General features: G+C 40.2%; 2 protein-coding genes across 6 annotated transcripts in view; one reads left to right on the top strand and one right to left on the bottom strand.

Annotated features, from left to right (window-relative positions):
• The window catches only part of adam22 (ADAM metallopeptidase domain 22), an 87,240-nt gene that overhangs the window by 43,231 nt on the left and 21,509 nt on the right, over nt 1–22,500 (top strand). For all 3 annotated transcript variants that reach the window (XM_058376301.1, XM_058376303.1, XM_058376302.1), the window contains 9 exons: nt 9,942–10,011; nt 10,179–10,252; nt 10,431–10,505; nt 11,382–11,453; nt 14,011–14,177; nt 14,330–14,414; nt 14,507–14,597; nt 15,060–15,111; nt 21,745–21,844. In XM_058376301.1, coding sequence (XP_058232284.1) covers nt 9,942–10,011; nt 10,179–10,252; nt 10,431–10,505; nt 11,382–11,453; nt 14,011–14,177; nt 14,330–14,414; nt 14,507–14,597; nt 15,060–15,111; nt 21,745–21,844 — 786 coding nt within the window. The remainder of the gene's footprint in view (nt 1–9,941; nt 10,012–10,178; nt 10,253–10,430; nt 10,506–11,381; nt 11,454–14,010; nt 14,178–14,329; nt 14,415–14,506; nt 14,598–15,059; nt 15,112–21,744; nt 21,845–22,500) is intronic.
• cldn12 (claudin 12) lies at nt 3,626–9,136 on the bottom strand. 3 transcript variants are annotated; one of them, XM_058376326.1, is made up of 4 exons: nt 8,921–9,136; nt 7,298–7,601; nt 6,492–7,200; nt 3,626–5,569 (listed from the first exon to the last, which is right to left on the bottom strand). In XM_058376326.1, the coding sequence occupies exons 2-4, from the start codon at nt 7,572–7,574 to the stop codon at nt 5,563–5,565; spliced, it is 993 nt and encodes a 330-aa protein (XP_058232309.1). In that variant the 5' UTR covers nt 7,575–7,601; nt 8,921–9,136; the 3' UTR covers nt 3,626–5,562. The 3 variants fall into 3 exon arrangements, with proteins under 3 accessions (XP_058232309.1, XP_058232307.1, XP_058232308.1); XM_058376324.1 differs by having other exon boundaries at nt 3,626–7,200; nt 8,921–9,135; XM_058376325.1 differs by having other exon boundaries at nt 3,626–7,200; nt 8,925–9,135.

Genomic DNA, 22,500 nt, shown 5'->3' with positions numbered 1-22,500 from the left:
CTTTCTGTCTTTCTTTCTTCATTTCCTTCCTTCCTTCCTTCCTTTCCTTCCTCCCTCCCTCCTGCCTTCCTTCCTTGTTTTCTTTTCTTCCTTCCTTCGTTCTTTCTTTATTTCTTTTTCTTTCCTTTCTTTTTTCTTTCCTTCTTTCCTTCCTTAGTTCCTTCTCTTCTTCCTTCCTCCTTTCCTTTCCCTTCCTTTCCTCCCTCCCTCCCCCTTTCCTCCCTCCCTCCTGCCTTCCTTCCTTTTGTCCTTCCTTGTTTTCTTTTCTTTCTTTCTTTCTTGTTTTCTTTCTTCCTTCCTCCCTTCCTTCCTTCTTTCTCTCCTTCCATCCTTCCTTGTTTCCTTCCTTCCTTGTTTTCTTTTCTTTTCTTCCTTCCTTCCTTCCTTCCTTCCTTCCTTCCTTCCTTTCTTCTTTATTTTTTTCTTTCCTTTCTTTTTTCTTTCCTTCTTTCCTTCCTTAGTTCCTTCTCCTCTTCCTTCCTCCTTTCCTTTCCTCCCTCCCTCCTGCCTTCCTTCCTTCCTTCTCTCCTTCCATCCTTTCTTGTTTTCATTCTTCCTTCCTTCCTTCCTTCCTTCCTTCTCATTAAATTATCATTTATATAATTATTTTAATGTTTTTGAGTGTGGACATAAATAAGAGAAGGTGTTTTAATAATTATATCATGAAGCTTAAATATCATTTGTTAGTTAGAGATGATTTTCCAGGTTTATTAGAAAAACTTGAGTAATTGCCCAGAGGCATTGTTCTATTTTAATAACAACAAAACAAAAAAAGACTTTGATAGTTAAGTTGAAGACCGCTCTTGAGTTGCAGTGCTACAGGATCTAACAGCCATGCATTATTCATCCTGTGCATGAAGAGAGAGAGAGAGAGAGAGAGAGAGAGAGAGAGACGGAGAGAGAGGATGATGGAGATGAAAAGCCTTTTCAAGTAAATACTTTACTTTAGGAAGATGAACATTTCTGAATACGAGTGAACACTTCAGCTTCCTTCTCTCTAACAGATTTCACTGTCAACTTTATTATCAGAATACAAACAGCTTTTTTTGGATTAGAAATTGAGCCATCCATCCATCTATCCATCCATCACCCATCCATCCCATATTGCATACCTTGGTTACATCTCTACCCTGGTCAGAGTGACGACGGGCCCTGAGCCTGTCCCTGATAGCAGTAGGTGTGTAAATAGGTGGTAATGCATCATTGATGGGACGGGCACCATGCTCATAAAAAAACATCTAGGGGCAATCTAGAGTAGCCAGTCCACCTACTGGGTGGCAGGAGGTAAGACAGACCCTCAAGACCCTGACAGACTCTGGAGGTAGGAGGCAGTAAGTCTACCTTCTGTGCCATGGTGCTGCCAATTTCTAATTATACTATAATTGGATGTCTTTCCAGCTCCTATAGACCTAAACAGTAACACTATAAAGATTTTATCATTGTCCATTTCAGATTTTAACACCTGCGTGCAAAAGTTAACAATGAACGAAAGCAGTTACAACAGTGCATCAGAAATGAAATACAACAATAGAGATGGACTCCTGGAAATATTTCTTCTCTGAGCTTTCTCAGTTATAGAAGGTTTCCCTCCATGAGTATGGAGGAGTCAGAACTCCACATTAGAACGACATTTCTGCCATAAAACAGGTCAGTAATATAAGCAGTCATGCGGTGACATCACCAGCACACACACCAATTCCCCGTCAGCTCACTAAAGATGACCCAGCTTCTTTTAGCCATTTCCTGTGGGTTTTGTTGTGACCGTTACAACTGACCCCGTCACCTCGTGCATCACCTCGTGACTAGCTGATGCTGTGCGGTGATGAGTTCAGACGTGACAATAATCCACAGAGACGAATCCAACCCATTTGGCCATATGGCTCATGCATCTGTCATCCGCAGTGCTGCAGTAGAAATGTGTCCCTCTCTGGCCACCATACTGTGTCTCAGTGTGGGCGCTGTGGAGGCTGCACATAGCCAAAAGCATCCTGTACCTGTGCTTAATGTTCAGCCACCGTAAAAACAGACGCAAAATGTCTTCTGTTTACTAGTTTGGACTCGTCTATTTATAATATGTGGTGTTTTGTGTAGTTTATGTTCAGCTGTTTTATTATTTAGGGTTGTGTCTAGTTTGAGCTTGCCTAGATTGTTATATATCTGTTTACAATAGTTTGATCAGTTTGTACTTGTGTTTTTTTGGACTCGTCTGTTTACATTTTTTGGTGTTTGGACTCTTCTGTTTAATAATATATGGTGTTTGGATTCGCCTTTTAAATAATATGTGGTGTTTGGACTTGTCTATTTAATAATATGTGGTGTTTGGACTTCTTTGTTTAATAAGTGGTGTTTGGACTCATCTGTTTAATATTGAGTGGTGTTTGGACGCATCTGTTTAATAATACGTGGTGTTTGGACTCGTGTGTTTAATAATATGTGGTGTTTGGACTTGTCCGTTTAATATTTAGTGGTGTTTGGACGCATCTTTTTAATAATACATGGTGTTTGGACTCGTGTGTTTAATAATATGTGGCGTTTGGACTTGTCTGTTTATATTTTGTGGTGTTTGGACCTGTCTGTTTAATATTTAGTGGTGTTTAGACTCATCTGTTTAATATCTGGTGTTTGGACTCGTCTGTTTATTAATCTGTGGTGTTTGAACTCGTCTGTTTAATAATGTATGGTGTTTGGACTTCTTTGTTTAATAATAAGTGGTGTTTGGACTCATCTGTTTAATAATACGTGGTGTTTGGACTCGTGTGTTTAATAATATGTGGTGTTTGGACTTGTCCGTTTAATATTTAGTGGTGTTTGGACGCATCTGTTTAATAATACGTGGTGTTTGGACTCGTGTGTTTAATAATATGTGGCGTTTGGACTTGTCTGTTTATATTTTGTGGTGTTTGGACCTGTCTGTTTAATATTCAGTGGTGTTTAGACTCATCTGTTTAATATCTGGTGTTTGGACTCGTCTGTTTATTAATCTGTGGTGTTTGAACTCGTCTGTTTAATAATGTATGGTGTTTGGACTTCTTTGTTTAATAATAAGTGATGTTTGGACTCGTCTGTTTATATTTTGTGGTGTTTGGACTTCTTTGTTTAATAATATACAGTATTTTTGGATTTTGGACTCATCTGTTTATATTATGTGCCTTTTTGACTTCTTTACACTTGTTTGTTTAGAATAGTAAGATCTATATTCTGGCCTGTGTTTTGACCTGAAGGGTTTTTTTTAGGTGTTGCATTTGGATTGCTTTTTTTCCTCTTCACAGTTCAACAGACATGATGCCACTGTTGCTTTCTGCACAAAACCCTGTCCCTGTTACAGCACTGTCTCTCTCCAGAGCCAAGAAGAACATAGCATACTTGCTCCCTGTCTTCCACGCACAAATTCACCCACATACATGTATTCTCTCGATCATTCATACCAGCACCAACCAACCAGGAAGCACATTCCGATTTGTCTTTGTCTCCTCAGCACCACACATCTGAAGCACAGAGACTGTGTGATTATGTAAGTTTTAATGCTAGGCACAGGCCCATTTACAGTACGGTCTCTTTCATCTCCCTCTACAGCTTCTTTTGTTTACTTGTTACTTTTCCTGCCTCCTCTTCTCAAATCTGTCTATTTTCCCTTATCTCTACCCAGCTATCTCATACAGTGTCATCAGTCAGTGCCAGGGGGATTATGGGAAGCACGTGCCATTCCCTGACCTGCTTCTAATTCATGACCCGGTTCCCTAGAGAGAACAAGCAACGATACACACCCCCAATCGCACACCACCCCCTCTTCACACGTACACATCCATTCACCCTTATCCTACATACCCTACCCCCTCATCACACACACTCCCTCATGCCCTGCCCTTTCTTTGTCTTCATACATGTACACACCCCATCTCATTTCTACTCCAAACCATCTAAGGGACCATCTGCCTTTAGACCCCTAATCCTTCACAGAGTTCCCCCCTCTTGTGTTAGTGCGTGACGGAGGGGGGGAAGGGGTGGAAACCCAGCAGGACGCCACCGAACGAGGGGGGAATTACGTTCTGTTGCACATTGTGTAGCTCTTAAACATCAGTATTTCCCCTAAATGAGGCGAGGCAAAGCAAACAGACGTCTGTTGTGACTTTTAATTAGCGGCGAGTAAACCTAAGCTCCCATGGCTTCGTGTCAGAGATGAGTGAACCGAACACTCTTAACCAATCTCACATATGCATAAGCACATTTCTGTTAATGCTCTCATTTGTGTTAATATGAAAAAGCACACTTTTCTGCGAGCTGTAGATACCGTCTCCAGGCGGTAAGCTTCGAGATCACGCTCGAGTCTCTATTGTGCGTACGAGAGGGTGACGCTCTTGTTTAAGAGCTGTACGCTATTAGCCTCAGTGACCTTCACGAATACACATTATGAACATGAGAAAAAAAAAAGAATCTTTAGGGAATTATGTGTGATATTGAAGCTGCCATCTTTTGTGTGTCATATTTCTAATTCATAGCACGCAAGTGACGTAAACAGGTTTTGTCGTCCTGTAATGGATCACAACGGGGAGCTATTGTTATGGGGTAATCAGCCACTTTATTCTGAGGACTCGGTACACAGTATTCCTCTCAGCCGTGTCTGTAACCCTGCCTCAACCCGTCAAAAAAAGAGGAAATTTAGTCCTCAGTGAGCTGTGACACTTTCAGACACCTAAGCAAGTCAATGATGACATTAGTTTAAAATATCTGACCTTAGGTGTCTTTTATTATTTTTAATTGTGATATGAACATATAATATCATAAAATGTTATTCTGTAATAGTAGCTATGTGCAGAAATCATTCAGCTGATACTTTTAAACAGAATTTTTCCGTTTTGTTTTTATTCAGCGCAACGTTTTAGACATTAGTAATCTATGCTTAGAGACGTAGACATGGTAGAAAAAGATTAGTGATAAAACATAATATTAAAATTTTAACGTTAAACAACCAAAAAATAAAATCACAAATTTATAAAAAAGTTGGCACACTTAAACATAACTTCACATACTAATAACTTTCTAACCCTCCATTATTAGTGTCAAATATCACAATATTAAAAGAGAAATGAATCCGTGATGCTTTAGTAAGCCTAATAAAAACCAGGGAAACGATCCTCTCTCCTTCACTGGACAGCACATTGTAACAGTTGTGGAGGAATAAAACAGCTGCCTTTTTTATTCAGTTTCTATAAAAAAAAACAATAAGTAAAAAGGCTTGACGAACCCTGAATTAAAGGCATTATTATTATTTACCAGACATGTTGTTAGTGTAAAGCATAGTGTGTTAAATCCAGTGTTAGTTTAAAAGTGTGAGTGTGAATTTAGTGCAAAATACAGTGTAGTGAAGCAGCTGACCGTTTCTACAGCGCCAGTGCTTTGTTTAGCGACTTTGACCATTTCCAGTGCTCTTACAGTGAGACAGTGTTGTTCTTTTGTAAACCATGAGTTAAAAAGTGTCATCCAAAGATGTGTGAAGGTTCGACTCTCAGCACAGCTGACCAGAGAGACAGCATCCACCTCACATCTGGGCCACATGTGAAACTCTTATATTCTGTTCAAGAGAAAAGGTCTATTCAGAAGTAGAAAAATAGAAAGAAAAAGTAAAGGTAAAAAGTAAAAGCTTTTATACTAAAACTTCAATTCCAGAAAAGAACATAGGGGGAAATAACCTGAAAGCATTATATCTAACGTAGTGCTGACTCAATGAATACTAATATTCCAGGAAACAATTATTTTTGATAAACTTTTAGATATGTATCATTAGACCACAATAGATAACTACTCCGTTTACTGTGAATTTGAAAAACTGACCGATCTTGTCCGATATATTTGACTGATATTAAAACATATATTTGTGACTTTAATGGTCTATTTCAGTGTTGGACAAATACTATAAAGTTTCTGAGGCTAACTGATTTCATGCCCAGGATATTTGTGTGTGTTTACTGGTGTATAGGTAGGTTTAACAACCAAAAAAGAAAAAAATATACTCAAACTCCTTCATTTCCCTTAGTCTGCATTAATGCACCAACTAGGTTTCCAGGCAACTAAAACATGGGGCTGTGGAGTACACTGGAGATTCTGAGTGGGCTAGCTGATGAATTTATGATTTGTCCACCCCTGTGTATACTATTTAGCTCATTATTATTATCTATCAGATGCTCTATTGTCATAAACGTGGCATCTGTGACCAATTCTTCCTAAATTGTCTCACAGAGATTACTTTCGGTGTATTTTCTATGATGGATCCATTTTCATTATTGTTGCTTGTTCTGATAAGAAGTGGGATTAAAAGAAGTAATTCTGTGTATTTAGAGTTGCCTGGTCTGGGTCAGTGCGATGTCCACTGATGACTGGTGATCCACAGAAGGACGTGGTGGACTTCTTTCTTTCAGTATCACTCTGTCAGGAGAGGGATATCAATTTCGATTGCTGAGTGTCGTGATCGTGTGGAGTAGTGTTGCCGCGCATACCTCTGAGAAGGGGCGATGCTCACAGATGGAGCGTAGCTTTGTGAGGGGGCGTAACTATGTGATGGGGCGTAACTCTGCGAAGGGGCGTAGCTCTGCGAAGGGGCGTAACCATAAGCCTGCGAGGCTCCTGCTTCTGACCCGTATCCGTCCGGCACTGACATCTGAGACATGTATACCTGAGGTGGAACAGGTGGGCCTGGCATGGGCTGTGGATATCCTGGGGCTTGGACAAAAGCCGGAGCATCGAGAACAGCAGGGGGGAAGCTCTGAGGAGCATAGGTTACCGCTGTTGGCAGGCCATTGGGCAGTAGAGGCTGAGCAGAAACGCTGTTGCTCAAGGCGGGCTGCTCAGGCAGGGGCAGCCAGAAGGGCGAGGGCAGCTTTTTGCACATGCAGTACCACATGAACATCAGCAGGGCGGCAAACACAAGTCCGCCGGCGCTGCCAATAGCCACGTACACCGCAAACTCCGTAGAGAAAATATTAGCGTAGCGTGAGTTCAACTCACGAGTGTGGAATATGAACCAGACAGAGGGTGGCATAGCGATTGCACCTCCTAGCAGGAGGAACATCCCGGCCACCAGGTGGCAGCCTGAGCTGTTCACTAGGCAGCGGCTGGATTTTATGTCGTCTGGGGTTTTGGAGCAGCATGCCGTCTTACACATGCCAGTGAGACTGATCAGCAGAGCCAGGCCAGAGAAGAACAGACCTGTTCAAACAGAAACGAGAGTCCATGCTTCACTATAGGAAACAATATACTGTGCAGGATCTTATTTTAATACAGAAACTTAATTCAAAACACCAACCTGTCGGTAAGCAAAACTGCAGCAGCCTGAGATCCAGCTGGTCCACTTTGGAGTACCACTCTGAGTCAAAGTAGTAACACCCGCTGGAGCCGTCTCGCCGGACGCATTTGGTCCACAGTCCATCATACACTGTAACATTCTTGGCGTTGAGGTTAGTTGTGTGAAGCTGTGTTGTCCTCCATTGAGGGATGACTGTAGCAACGGCTAATCCTCCCACAGAGAGCAGGGCGACGATGAAGGCAAACGCGTTTGTGGCGTGGATGTCACGGCAAGACATGGTGGGGAAACAGATCTAACACTAAACCTGAGAAAAGGAAGATATGAAAATATTTAAGAAGTGAAAATCAGGTTTCTGGGACAGTCTGGCTAAAGACCACAGTACACGGACCATATCCTTGATGACTAATCACACTGCGTAAAAATGACCCCTCTATACCACCGCTACTCATAAGAACCATTGTTTGTTCTAGTCAACCTCCGATTAAGGCTAATGCATTTGTATCACAGTGACTAAACCAGACAATAACCCCTGAACAATACACATCTCTCAGGGGCCGTATTATCAGTGTCTGCCAGAAACAACACACTTTACATGACGTCATTAGTGACTCTGTCCGAGCAAAAACAAATACCTCGAGTGAGCTCTTATTTTACACAAAAATCCAAATAACAAGGCAAAAGTTCTTCATACCACACATTTGTAAGAAAATACAAGAATCTACAAATGCTGTCTTTTATTTCTGAACTTGTGACGCTTATTTAAGAATTCCTTTTTATCCAGAAATTATTTGATGGCAATTTTATCAAAAAATCTTTGGAAAGAACCGAGTTCATTTTCAGGCACAAAGTTGATATTAATCTTTTGCGTGTTATGTTGCCCTCATTCATTTTATTTTAAAGTTAATAATCTGTCATGAGAAATGAAATGAAACATGGACAAAGTCACTCTTCAAAACTTTAGCAAAAAAATATAGGCTTTTCTGCCAGTAATTATCTGGTAGACTTTATAAAAGACTTAGATAGATAAATCGATAGATGGATAAATAGATAGACAGATGGACAGATCGATAGATAGATGGACGGAAGGATGGACAGACAGATAGATAGACAGACAGATGGATAGAGAGATATATAGATAGATGGATGGATAGACAGACAGACTGATAGATAGATAGACAGACAGATGGACAGATAGATAGATAGATAGATAGATAGATAGATAGATAGATAGATAGACAAAAAAGTAAAAATATAAAAATAGCACATTATCGTTCACTGTTATGACTGAACATTACATATACATTATCTAGATGTTAAATAATGAACACTTCTCTAATAGTTTAAAGCTAATTAGTTTCTAGTTAATGTGCCCTACCTAGTACCGTTAACTCGAGCTAGTTAAGCTAAACACGGAGGTTTGGCTTTATTTCTTTTTCTCATATCGACACTAGTAATCAAACATTTGCTATTTTCGTGTGAAATGTATGAAATACTAAGAAATTAATGAGAAACAGTACGTTTTAATCCTGTATGATCCGCACATAAAGCTAGGTCTCTGGGTAAACATTAACCAGCTGATGGCTAACAACACTGCGAGCTAACCAGCTAGCATAACTAACTTACCAACCTGTTGCTCTTCGGTTACGTTCAAGTCAAATAAAAAAAAAACGAAAATTAAAACAAGAAAACGAAAAGTAAACGACATAACCTATCCGTAGACCCGTGAACGTAGCTACTTCAGTGAAAAACAACTCATTTTCTCCGCGTTTTGTCGTTAAAGCCTCACACACACTACATTCCTCCTGGGAAAGACTTCCTGAGGCGCGTGAACCGCCGGTTTCGTGTGACGTCACGAGCGAGCGCGTTCACGTTTTCAAGCGCGCACTCTTAAAGTAAACTCCTGCACTGGAATTTATCTTGAATGTTTTTTTGAACCTATGTTATTTATTCCTATTTATTTTGTGTGTTGTTTATTTATTTTAGATAGATGACGTGTTTTATGAGTAAAATGGAAACTTGTTGGCGTCAGAGTTCAATCAAAAAGAATTTATTAAAAAAATTAATTATATTAATAACTATAATAATAATGACTTCTACCCCCCCCCCTCTCTCTCTCTCTCTTTTGCTCTCTCTTTTGCTCTCTCTCTCATTTGCTCTGTCTCTCTCTTTTGCTCTCTCTCTCTCTCTCTCTCTCTCTCTCTTGCCCCCCTCCTCTCTCCTCTCTCACTCTGTCTCTTACTCTCTTACTCTCTCTCTCTCTCTCTCTCTCTCTCTCTCTCTTTCTGTCTCTCTTTTGCTCTCTCTTTTGCTCTCTCTCTCATTTGCTCTGTCTCTCTCTTTTGCTCTCTCTCTCTCTCTCTCTCTCTCTCTCTCTCTCTCTCTCTCTTGCCCCCCTCCTCTCTCCCCTCTCACTCTGTCTCTTACTCTCTTACTCTCTCTCTCTCTCTCTCTCTCTCTCTTTCGCTCTCTCTCTCTTTCTGTCTCTCTTATTCTCTCTCTTTCTGTCTCTCTTACTCTCTCTCTCTCTCCCGCCCCCCAATCTCTCTCTCTCTTTTGTGCTCTCTCTCTGTCTCTTTCTCTCTGCACCTTGTTCATGTATAACGCTCATCTCTAACTCTTCCATCACCCACAATTCCCTCCTCAGGAACACATCCAAGTGCACATGATTTATAAATCTCCAGGATTTCAGCCTCCAGGGGATTACATCCCGCCTCGTAAGTCCAGCTCATCGCAATCAAATTAATAATAGCTTTTAATGATATTACCTGCAGGTTAACAAATATCTGCTAAACTCAAATGAGCTCTACTGCCGTTTGGATAATATTGCTGTCTTTCAGTTATTAATTCTGTTTAATTCATCTTTCTTTGCTGTTTTTATCAGTTAATCTTGCAGAGTCGCCGTTTCAGAGCCCTCCACTCTTCACTGGGGCAGCCCACAGGAGAAAAAAGCGACAAGTAAGATCTCTTTGGATTGATTGTTAGCTAAAATGATTAACCATTAAATATAGGACAACATAAGAATAGACCACAAGACTGTATTTAATTTCATTTGAAGGTTTGTGCCAATATATCATCACGTTTTGTTCAGCTGATTGTCTTTACTGATTGTCTTTCATCACCATTGTGTCCTTAGGTGTTGCAAAGTTCCCACAGTGTCGAGGACGAGACTAAATACATCGAGCTGATGGTCATCAATGACCACCTGATGGTAAAATATCCGATCATATTCACTTTCGTCATTTAGCGGGTGCTCTAATCCAGACCATCTTACAAAATGTTCAAGTAGCTAAAGACAAAGAGATTCAAAGCACTAAGAAGCTGTTTAGTAGTAAATAATGAACAGTCCTCTAATAGTTTAACACTAATTAGTTTCTAGTTAATGCCCAGGGCACTGGTGGCTCAGTGGTAGGTGTCTCACCTACCATGCGGAAGGCCTGGGTTTGATTTCCAGCCAGCGCCTGAACCCCAGCCACTGGATGCAGTGCCGGTCCCAAGCCCGGATAAAATGGGAGGCTTGCATCAGGTAGGGCATCTGGTGTAAAACCAGTGCCAAGTTGTTGAGTGGACCAGTTGGGCTGTGGCGACCCCTCACACATGTAGAGGCAGCCAAAAGACCAACAACAGTTTCTAGTTAATGTGCACTAGCTAGATCCGTTAAGCTAAACACAGAGGTTTGGCTTTATTTCTTTTTATTTTAGATTTACAACAGTAATGGTACAATAGTAAAATGATGGTTAAATACCCGATCATAATCACATTCGTCATTTAGCGGATGTTCTAATCCAGAGCAGCTCACGAAATGCAGCTAAAGACAAAGAGATACAAAGCACTAAGAAGCTCTTTAAGCTTATAGACACATAGACTAGAGTCTAATGCTGCTTTGTAATCAAGAAGATTTTGAAACCTAATGTGTCAGAAATGTAGTCTTGGGAGGTGATTGAAAGAAAGAGAAAAGTAAAGATGTTCCTTTGTGATCTGATCACTGTGATTTAGTATACAGAGGGAAAAAAAACAAAGTAGACCAAGTACTAACCCCTGGGGAACCTCTGTAGTGAATTAACTTTCCGTTGTTCATCTCTTGCAGTATAAGAAGCATCGGCTTTCAGTTGGCCAGACGAACAACTACGCCAAGTCCGTAGTGAACATGGCCGACTTTGTAAGTGTCCAGCTCCTATATCATATATAACTAATAAAACATTCTGGAGTGTTCTGTTATAGGAAAATAATCAATAACAAGGTGGTGTGATGCCATCCAGAGTAAAGTAGGGTTACTGTCACCACCCTGATTATTATTTTTATAAATAATATTTAATATTTTGTATAATAATATTTAAGTAAACACAGTTACTATAGAAACAATTCTATTTTATAATGTTATTCAGACTGGCCAATCAGATTTGAGAATTTTATAGCAGTATAGTGTAATACTTTAAATCCATATTAATAAGTAGATGGATGGATGGATGGATGGATGGATGGATGGATGGATGGATGGATGGATAGATAGATAGATAGTTGAATGGATGAATAGATAAATAGATGGATTGATAGATGAATGGATGAATAGATTATCTAGATGTTTAGTAGTAAATAATGAACACTTCTCTAATAGTTTAAAGCTAATTAGTTTCTAGTTAATGTGCCCTACCCAGAACCATTAACTCGAGCTAGTTAGGCTAAACACGGAGGTTTGGCTTTATTTCTTTTTATTTTATATCGACACTAGTAATCAAACATTTGCTATTTTTGTGTGAAATGTATGAAATACTAAGAAATTAATGAGAAACAGCACGTTTTAATCCTGTATGATCCACACATAAAGCTAAGTCCATGGGTAGACATTAACCAGCTGGTTAATAATTATATTGATTATGGCTATTAATAATATTTTTTATGAAGTAGTCAATTCCCTGCTTAAATTGCTGAGCATTTGCTCCACTGCTGCGTCCTTATGTCATTTAAAACGCGGGTCTTTGAAATGAAACGAAACAAATTGAGCTTTATGTATAAACCATGATTTATTGATGCAGTTTATCATTTCATGAATATCTAATTCTCAGACAGCTGGCTGTTTTCGATTATGTATACACATCTTCTGTAACCTTCAAGCAAGTCGAAAAGAATATATATCAATCTTTATTCACACTGTCTTCATCAGCTCATATTTTTCATGCAGCTGAAATAGGAACAGGCCTCATGGGCGACTCGATCTGCCCGAGTGTTCGCCCTTGAGAATTACAAGTAGACTTCATATGAAAATGTCTCTCTCCGTCTCTTTCGTTCACACACAACACACACACACACACGCACACACACACACACACGTTCATCCCTAGTGAAAGACAGGTGGTATTTTCACAGCATGCCAACACCAGCAGCAAAATGGCGGCTTGGACAGCGAACAGAAAACAAACCCGACTGAATGGATTTCTTTGGGGTTCTGTGGCTTTGATTCAGTCAGCATTGTTTCAGTCTACTCCAAATAAATGGATATGAGATGTTTACTTTTAATACGTTTACTGCCACAGAGCTCTATAAACCCAGGGCAGTAATTCATGACAAATTTTATGGGACCTTTTTTTTTTAATATGGATCACAGCTCCAGCAGAAATTCTCATAAAAGTGTCAAATATTCTGATGATAAATTAAGTTAATATTTATACATACCTGGAATATTATTTCCAGCAGTACTCTACAGTCCATTGGATTTTAGGTTAGCAATAGTATAGGATTTATTTGTGAATATCTGACTCAGAACACGTATTTGATCAGAATAAGATTATGAAATGCAGGATGCTTAATCTGGATCCTTTTTCATAATATTTAAAATAAGTCATGCATTCAGCTAGAATAAAATACACTATATTGCCAAAAGTTTTGGGACACCCCTCCAAATCATTGAATTCAGGTGTTGTTTTTCAGGGGTTGGGCGTGGCCCCTTAGTTCCAGTAGTGAAAGGCTTCAGCATACCAAGACATTTTGGACAATTTCATGCTCCCAACTTTGTGGGAACAGTTTAGGGATGACCCCTTCCTGTTGTAACATGACTGCACAAAGCAAGGTCCATAAAGACATGGATGGGTGAGTTTGGTGTGGAGGAACTTCACAGAGTCCTGACCTCAACCCAAAAATTTGGGATGAATTAGAGTGGAGACTGAGAGACAGACCTCTCATCCAGCATCAGTGCCTGACCTCACAAATGCGCTTCTAGAGGAATGGTCAGAAATTCCCACAAACACACTCCTAAACCTTGTGGAAAGCCTTCCAAGAAGAGTTGAAGCTGTTATAGCTACAAAGGGCGGGACAACTCCATATTACATTCATGTGCATGTAAAGGCAGATGTCCCAAAACTTTTGGCAATATAGTGTATCTGCTCAGAAGAAAAACACAAGTCTGTATGGCGCTTGCATAAGTATTTCATCCCTTAAACCTTTCCGACAAGCAAACAGGAAGCACCGGGTAATGATACTACCACCTGCATGCTTCACTGCAGGGATGATGGTCTCAGGGTGATGAACAGTGTTAGATTCCACCAAATGTGGAACCGTGGACCACCAACATCCAAGCCTGTCAATGTTTAAAAACTTTCTTCTAGCACATAAAAAATGCATGGCTTTTAGCCTCAGCAGCGTGTGAGCACTTAAGAGTAACCTCCCGCACCAGTGAAAAATGTTAATCGGGTGTTTGCTTTTGTTGTTACTTATATCTTTAGATTTTCAAGGAGCAACTGAACACCCGGATAGTTTTGGTTGCCATGGAAACCTGGGCAGCAGACAACAGGTTCAACATAAACGAGGACCCGATGATCACACTGCGGGAGTTCATGAAGTACAGACGCGACTTCATTAAAGAAAAGAGCGACTCGGTCCATCTGTTCTCGTAGGTTTTTGCACACACACACACACACACACACACACATACACACACACACATACACACCCAGTTGTCTTGTATCACACAGTGCACAACTAATGTCAGCCATTTGTTTTGTGATTAAGCAAAAGGCCACATCTGATAATTTGTGTCTTCAGGGGCAACCGTTTCCACAGCAGCTGGGGAGGAGCCTCGTATATGGGAGGCGTGTGTTCATTGACAAAAGGGGGAGGAGTTAATGAGGTAACTGTTGATCATATGTCAAAATAACCATGTATAGAACTATATCATTGTGCCATTTTAAGGTGTAATCCTTGAAATCTTTGTTTTCTCAGTATGGAAAAACAGAGGAAATGGCCATCACCCTGGCACAGTCGCTGGGACAGAACATTGGCATATTCTCAGACAAGAAAAGAATACTAAACGGTACGATATGCAAACTCTAGCATCTGGAAGCTGAGTATTCAGAATGGCATACGGATCACGTTTGTTAACACGGAAAGTTCTCAGTTCTTTGGTTGGACAAAGCTAGATTCTAGGGATTTGTGTATATGCGTAATTTTGAGACCCACTGAGAAAATGACCATGAGAAAATTGATACATAGGTTATAGACAGTTCATAAGGTATAGGTTTAAAGTTACTTAGTATGTTCTACAGCACATCTGTGCAAAAGTACTAACATTCCCAAGTTTGTATAGACGACCTAGTAGCTATGTACTAGCAGGCTGAATTGTTAGAATACTCAGCATCCATATGTCCCGGTTTCCTAGCAACTGTAGTCTCATTACATTAATCATCTGATTGGCAAGTCGATTGCGTTCTCCTCTTTTCATTTGAGTTAACTGAAAAAAAGTTAATGTTAATAACATCTGGGGTTTTCGTCGCAGGGGAATGCAAGTGCGATGATAAATGGTCCGGCTGCATAATGGATGATGTCGGGTAAGTTACTAATCAAGCACATTTTCCTAACAGCACACACACACACACACAAACCCTCACAGACATACACCCAGACATATGGTGCAGAAACATTCGAGTATGAGGTACAAATGCAAATATATGTGCACCCTCCTTGATTCATTTTGATTCGGGTCATGATGTCATGGTGTGTGTGGGTGTGTGTGTGGGTGGGTGGGTGTAACTCAAGCGATATACCGGTGTAGTGGTTTTATCCCAATCGGTGACACTTGTATTACGCAGATCTCACCGTAAAGTAGATCGGTCATTCTAAGCATCCGAGGAGACATTTAGATTATTTTTCAAAGCCGCAAAGCTGAGTATGACTTAAAGCCATGACTTTCCGTGGCCTTCAGTTGTTTATTTGGCCAGGAAAAATGTTTGCTTTGAAAATGCAGTTAAGGTGATACAGGCTTGTGGTGTTCGTACCTCATTTTTAAATATGACATAATAATAAATATTATTATTATTATTATTATTATTATTATTATTATTATTATTATTATTATTATTATTATTATTCAGACATTAAATACATAACGTAATTAAAAAGCTTCCCTATGGGTTATTAAACGATTATATTTGATCAAATCCGAAGTCTCACAGAAGCTTCTAGAAAGGCTTTGAGTTTTCTGTCACTTTTTTCTGTAAAAACGATCCTGATCTAGTCCTCTTTTATATTCCCTGTGTCTCTTCTGTCCCTCAGAGGCCACCATGGAGTCTCATTCAGATTTTATCCACAAGTTCACAAAATAAAATATATATCGTTTTTGCCAGAAAGATATAATATCCAGTGCAGAATTGTTGGCGCCCTTTAAGAGAGATATAAAATTAATGTAAAAAAAAAATGCATTAAACACAATTATTTACATTTTCTATTCAGAAGAAATTAATTATATTTCCTAAAAAAAAAATTTGGGAACATTCACTAAATTTATTAGAATTTAAAAAAAATAAAATAAAATAAAATAAAATAAATAAATAAATAAATAAATAAATAAATAAATAAATAAAGATATAATTATTAGAATAGAAATATTGTTCATTAAATGTGTCGTTTATTTTGTATGTTTTTTTTGTTTGTTTTTTTCATTTTTATAAAGGCTGCCAATAATTGTGGAGTGAATTGTATGAGGGAGCTATCATGGTGAAGGCGTAAATATTAAAAAGCAATAAGATAAACAGATGAAATACTAGAAATTAGATTTGATAGATCAGTTTAACAAGCATATAGCTGAAATTTGTGCATTCTCTGTTGTATTTATAAACCTTCTACACACATGTGGTCAAAATTGCCGGTACCCTTCCATTAAAGAAAGAAAAACCCATAACGGTCACTGAAATAACTTGAAACTGACAAAAAATAATAATAAATAAAAATGTACTGAAAATTGACTAATGAAAATCAGACATTGCTTTTTTAATTAATACAACTGGCCTGGACAACAATGATAGTACCTCTAGAAAAGATAAATAAATGTGCTGCCCAGTGTCAGAAAGCTTGGTCTGGGTCCTCCAACAGGATAATGACCCAAAACACACAGCTAAAAACACATAAGTATGGCTAAGAACAAAACATTGGACTATTCTGAAGTGGACTTGGACAGACTGATGTTGGACGAGAAGGTCTGGCTCACAGTGTCCGCTGTAGTTCATCCCAAAGGTGTTCTATCAGGTTGAGGTCAGGACTCTGTGAAGTTCCTCCACACCAAACTCGCTCATGGACCTTGGTTTGTGCACTGGTGTACAGTTATGTTGGAACAGGAAGGGGTCATCCCCAAACTGTTCCCACAAAGTAAGGAGCATGAAACTGTCCAAAATGTCTTGGTATGCTGACAATTTCACTAGAACTAAGTGGCCAAGCCCAACCCCTGAAAAACAACACCTGAATTCAATGATTTGGAGGGGTGTCCCAAAACTTTTGGCAATATAGTGTATCTCATTGACCGTTGTGGGTTTTTCTTTCTTTAATGGAACGATGCTGCCAATTTTGTCCACGTGTTTAAATATAACTTTCGATTAACCAAAAATCTTTGTGTTCTGATTATTGAAATTGAGAGTACAACGTCTCTAGTGGTCTCTGTATCACTGCAGTTTGGACATGCTTGTGACGTTGTCAGTGCGTCTGTGTGTGTATTTGTCCGGTGTGTGTGTATATGTTCACTCGTCTCTTTTAACACCCTTTCTCGCCTCCCCTCAATCCCGAATGGGAACAGCAGGTGAGCAGATGCTTGGCCGCGACGCGCTACTCGCTCAACCAATCAGCTGCTCGAGGGAGGGCCGTCAATCACCCACGCCCTCCTCATTCCATCCAGTAGCATTTTGGCTGAGCCTTAATGCTCTACCTTAAAAAAAAAATTCAATAAAAAATTGAACTGAGATGGGCAAAGATACAGTGTGCTTCTGAGCCCTCTGTATTTTTTCTCCACAGTCTTTATTGTTTTAGTTCATATTCTTTTCTTGTTTGTCGTTTTTTTTGTTGTATTTTTGCTCACAGCTCGTCGTTTGATGGAATGTTGGTTAACTGGGATTTTTAAAAGGATCCCTGATCGACGCTTCTAAACCATTTGTGTGATTCCATTCCCATTCTAGGAAACAATCAAGCTGTCAAAATTCCATGTAGCGCTTTAAAGGCCACTTTTTTTTTTTACCTGCACGTTCATGCAATTATCTAATCAGCCAATCACGTGGAAGCAGAACAATGCATAAAATCCTGCAGATACAGATCAAGAGCTTTAGGTAATGTTCACTTCAAACATTAGACCAGGTGATAATATGCGTTTTTCCCAGTTTCTCTGAATATGGCATTGTTGTTGGTGCCAGATGTTTGAATATTTTAGATATTAAACTGTGGAAATCTTATGCAAAATAAGCACAGAGAGGTCAAAAAAAGCATACAGTGAGCTGCAGTCCTGCATGTTGAAGCATCATGCTGATGTTAGAGATCAACAGAGAATAGCCAGGAAGTCTGTATTAACAGAAAATAGCAGTCTTTACAGCCGTGATGAGCAGAAAAGCATCTCAGGCAGAATGTACATATCAAACCTTAAGGTGGGTGAGCTCCAAAAGCAGACGACCACGCCAGGGTCCACTCCTGTCAGCCAAGAACATTAACCTGAAACTACTGGACAGTTGAAAATATTTTTTTAAAAATAGACGAGTTTTTCCAACTTTTCTGGTCAATTTTCAAGGTTCCCATTGCATGAAGGTGCAGGTGCACATATTGTGCAGGTGCTTTATTGTTCCTAATAAAGTGGCCACTGTGTAGACACCACAGAGCAATCTGTGCTGGACCCCGACCTCATCACTGAACTTGTGACAGCTTGAATCATGACTGTGGGCTGAGCACGTTGGCTGAAACGTACCAAAATATGACAATTCACCGTGTGCTTTAAGCTTCTCAAGCAATACTTCTGCTCAGGGGTTCGACCCAAGTGGCTCAAGCAAACGTCTGAAATAAAATTGTTAATATTATTCGTATAAATGATGTTATAATGTTCTAAGGATGCTGTCATTGGTGGACTTTCTGTAGAATCTGTCACTTGTGTTGGATCCTTAAAGTAAAGTATTATGAAAAGTCCTAAAGTCCTCCTTAAATATGATGGGCGTGGTTTGCTGCATTCTCCCAATATGGAATCAAGTGGCCGTTTTAGCCCCGCCCACTTTTGTTTTTTTGTTTAGTGAAAGCATTCAAAGTTAGTGTTCTTATTACTAAATTTATTCATTACCACCCTGTTTCACTTAAAAATTCACAAAAACAAGCAGCTAAAGTAAAATAATTTTTAATTACAAGTTTTAATGAAAATGTGCTTTAGGGTGGGAACAGTAGACATAATACACGACGCCCTTAATGTTTAATTACTAGCAATGTCGCACAGGACTAACAGACAGACAGAAAGGGCAGACAGACACATAGAAAAGACAGACAGGACAGACAGACAGACACAACAGACAGAGAGGACAGATAGACAGAACAGGCAGACACACACACGCACACAGAACAGAAAGGCAGGACAGACAGATAGACACACAGAACAGACAGACAGTACAGACACACAGATACACAGACACACGGAACAGACAGACAGGACAGACAGACAGGCACACAGACACACAGGACAGACACACAGAACAGAAAGACAGGACAGACAGGTACACAGACACACAGAACAGACAGACAGGACAGACAGACAGGCACACAGACACAAAGGACAGACACACAGAACAGAAAGACAGGACAGACAGGTACACAGACACACAGAACAGACAGACAGGACAGACAGACAGGCACACAGAACACACAGACAGGACAGACACATAGACACATAGAACACACAGACTGGACAGACACATAGACAGGACAGACAAACACACACACATAACAAACAGATACTAAGAACAGACAAGAAAGACAGACACAGAACAGACAGGCAGGAAAGACAGACAGACAAACAAACAGATCGGCAAGACAGATAGAACAATCAGGACAGAGAGGACAGAGAGATTGATGGGCAGACAGGACAGTGCAGACAGACAGACAGATTGGACAGACAGGAGAGACAGATGGGACAGGACGGGGAAACAAATAGGACAGACAAACAGGATAGATAGACAGGTCAGGCAGGACGACAGATCAGACATAGAGGACAGGTTAGGAAGATGCAGACAGACAGGATGGACAGAAAGACAGAAGACACAGACAGGTATGTAGGACAAAAAATAAACAGAACAGGCAGACAGAAAGATAGATAGATGAAACAAAACAGGAAAGCAGACAGACAGATTGGATAGATCAGACAGACTGGACAAGAGAAACAGATAGGACAGAAAAACGAACACAACAGAGAGATAAATAAAGAGAAGAGGAGAGACAGACAGACAGACAGACAGGACAGGCAGAACAGATATACCAGTTATGCAGCATGGTTTTGAGGAAACAGAACCACTGCACATGTGGCGATGAAGAATTTTTCAACTCATGCCAAAAACCTTCAACAAAGCCTGAGACCGCGAGCGAGTGAGCAAGCAACAGTGAAAGACACAAAGAACAGACAGACAGGACAGACACATAGACACACAGAACAGACAGACAGGACAGACACATAGACACACAGAACAGACAGACAGGACAGACACACAGAACAGACAGACAGGACAGACACATAGACACACAGAACAGACAGACAGGACAGACACATAGACACACAGAACAGACAGATAGGACAGACACATAGACACACAGAACAGACAGACAGGACAGACACACAGAACAGACAGACAGGACAGACACATAGACACACAGAACAGACAGACAGGACAGACACATAGACACACAGAACAGACAGACAGACAGACAGGACAGACACATAGACACACAGACAGGACAGACACATAGACACACAGAACAGACAGACAGGACAGACAGACAGGACAGACACATAGACACACAGACAGGACAGACACATAGACACACAGAACAGACAGACAGGACAGACAGACAGGACAGACACATAGACACACAGACAGGACAGACACATAGACACACAGAACAGACAAACAGGACAGACACATAGACACACAGAACAGACAGACAGGATAGACACACAGAACAGACAGACAGGACAGACACAGACACACAGAACAGACAGACAGGACAGACACATAGACACACAGAACAGACAGACAGGACAGACAGACAGGACAGACACATAGACACACAGACAGGACAGACACATAGACACACAGAACAGACAAACAGGACAGACACATAGACACACAGAACAGACAGACAGGATAGACACACAGAACAGACAGACAGGACAGACACATAGACACACAGAACAGACAGACAGGACAGACAGCGAGCGAGTGAGTGAGTGAGCGACAGTGAAATGAGAGGGCGGTGTTGTTAAAGATGAGCGTGAGGAGAAGTGAAAGAGGGAGACGGAGCGTGATTTGGCAAGCGTTCAGAGGATTGAGTGCTGTGCATTATAGTCCTGACCAACACTCTGCATTCGAGGAGCAGGCTTTCTGACTCACAGCTAGCCATCATGACACGACAGGCCGAGTAGTCTATAATGAGATTGAGATTGACAGCCAGAGCCTAATGCTAACCGCACCGGAGACACACGTACATAGTGATGCATTACGACTGCATCCTGTTGTCTGCTTCCTGGAGCTGAAGACACACAGCAACCACTGACATTTCTACACATCAGATATTACTCTCATTTCATCTGTGTGACTTTGCTCAGTATTTCTAGCTACGGCTAGGCTAGTGTTTTTTACTGCTTGTGTGTGTGTGTTTCACCTGCTCTTAACTTTCTAAACATTACAATATGTCAGTTTGAACTAGAATATCAGTCTGAAAGGACTTCCCCATCAACAAATTTGACTTAATAAAGTAAGCCAGGGTTTAGGCCACGCCCCCTCACTAAACAGATAAAGGTATATTTTATTTCCGTTGAGGAATTATAAAGTTATAGCTGCTCATGATGTAAGAGTACACACTTCCTCACAGCTACACGTGTAAACAGACACAATTTAAAGTGGACATTTTCTTCTGTCCAGTCATCCTTTATAATATCCCTCTATGGATTTTTGTGCCTTTTTTAGCTTCTACCTGCCCAAGAGATTCTCCGACTGTAACATAGAAGAGTACCACAACTTCCTGTACAGCGGCGGCGGCTCGTGTCTCTTCAACAAACCCTCCAAGGTGAGCTTTTCCCTCTCCCCCTTTTTTTTCCTTATTGCTCTCCTGTGTTCAACGATAAAGCGGCGCAATATATCATTTCGGGAGATCATTACTGCAATAATGGCTTTTGCAGTATTGATGATGCACAAAGCAGCAGTATGCAAATGAGCACTGTAACAAATCACAGCTTTTATTATTTTTTTATTTTCCCACTGACTAAGCTGAACTCATACTGATAAGGGATCTGTAGGCTTTCTGAACAAAATAGTAGCCAGGATGTTTTAGATAGAGGTCACAACATATTGAACTGTAGTAACACTGAAATAACATGATAATACCAGTGATTACAGTAAATAAGGATAAAATGATACCATTTTCTCCAAACATGTCTATATACACTTTATTGCCAAAAGTTTTGGGACATCTCCCTTTACATGCACATGAATGTAATATGGAGTTAGCCTACCCTTTTCAGCTATAACAGCTTCAACTCTTCTGGGAAGGCTTTCCACAAGGTTTAGGAATGTGTTTATGGGAATTTTTGATCATTCCTGTAGAAGCGCAATTTTGTGTGGTCAGGCACTGATGTTGGAAGGTCTGGTTCACAGTCTCCGCTATAATTCATCCCAAAGGTGTTTTATCAGGTTAAGGCCAGGAGGTCTAAACCTAATACTAAA

The sequence above is a fragment of the Hemibagrus wyckioides genome, linkage group LG23 (assembly GCF_019097595.1).
Source record: "Hemibagrus wyckioides isolate EC202008001 linkage group LG23, SWU_Hwy_1.0, whole genome shotgun sequence".
NCBI classification, from domain to species: Eukaryota; Metazoa; Chordata; class Actinopteri; order Siluriformes; family Bagridae; genus Hemibagrus; species Hemibagrus wyckioides.
The sequence above is the reverse complement of the archived record's forward strand: the minus strand, read 5'-3'. Positions and strand labels throughout refer to the sequence as shown.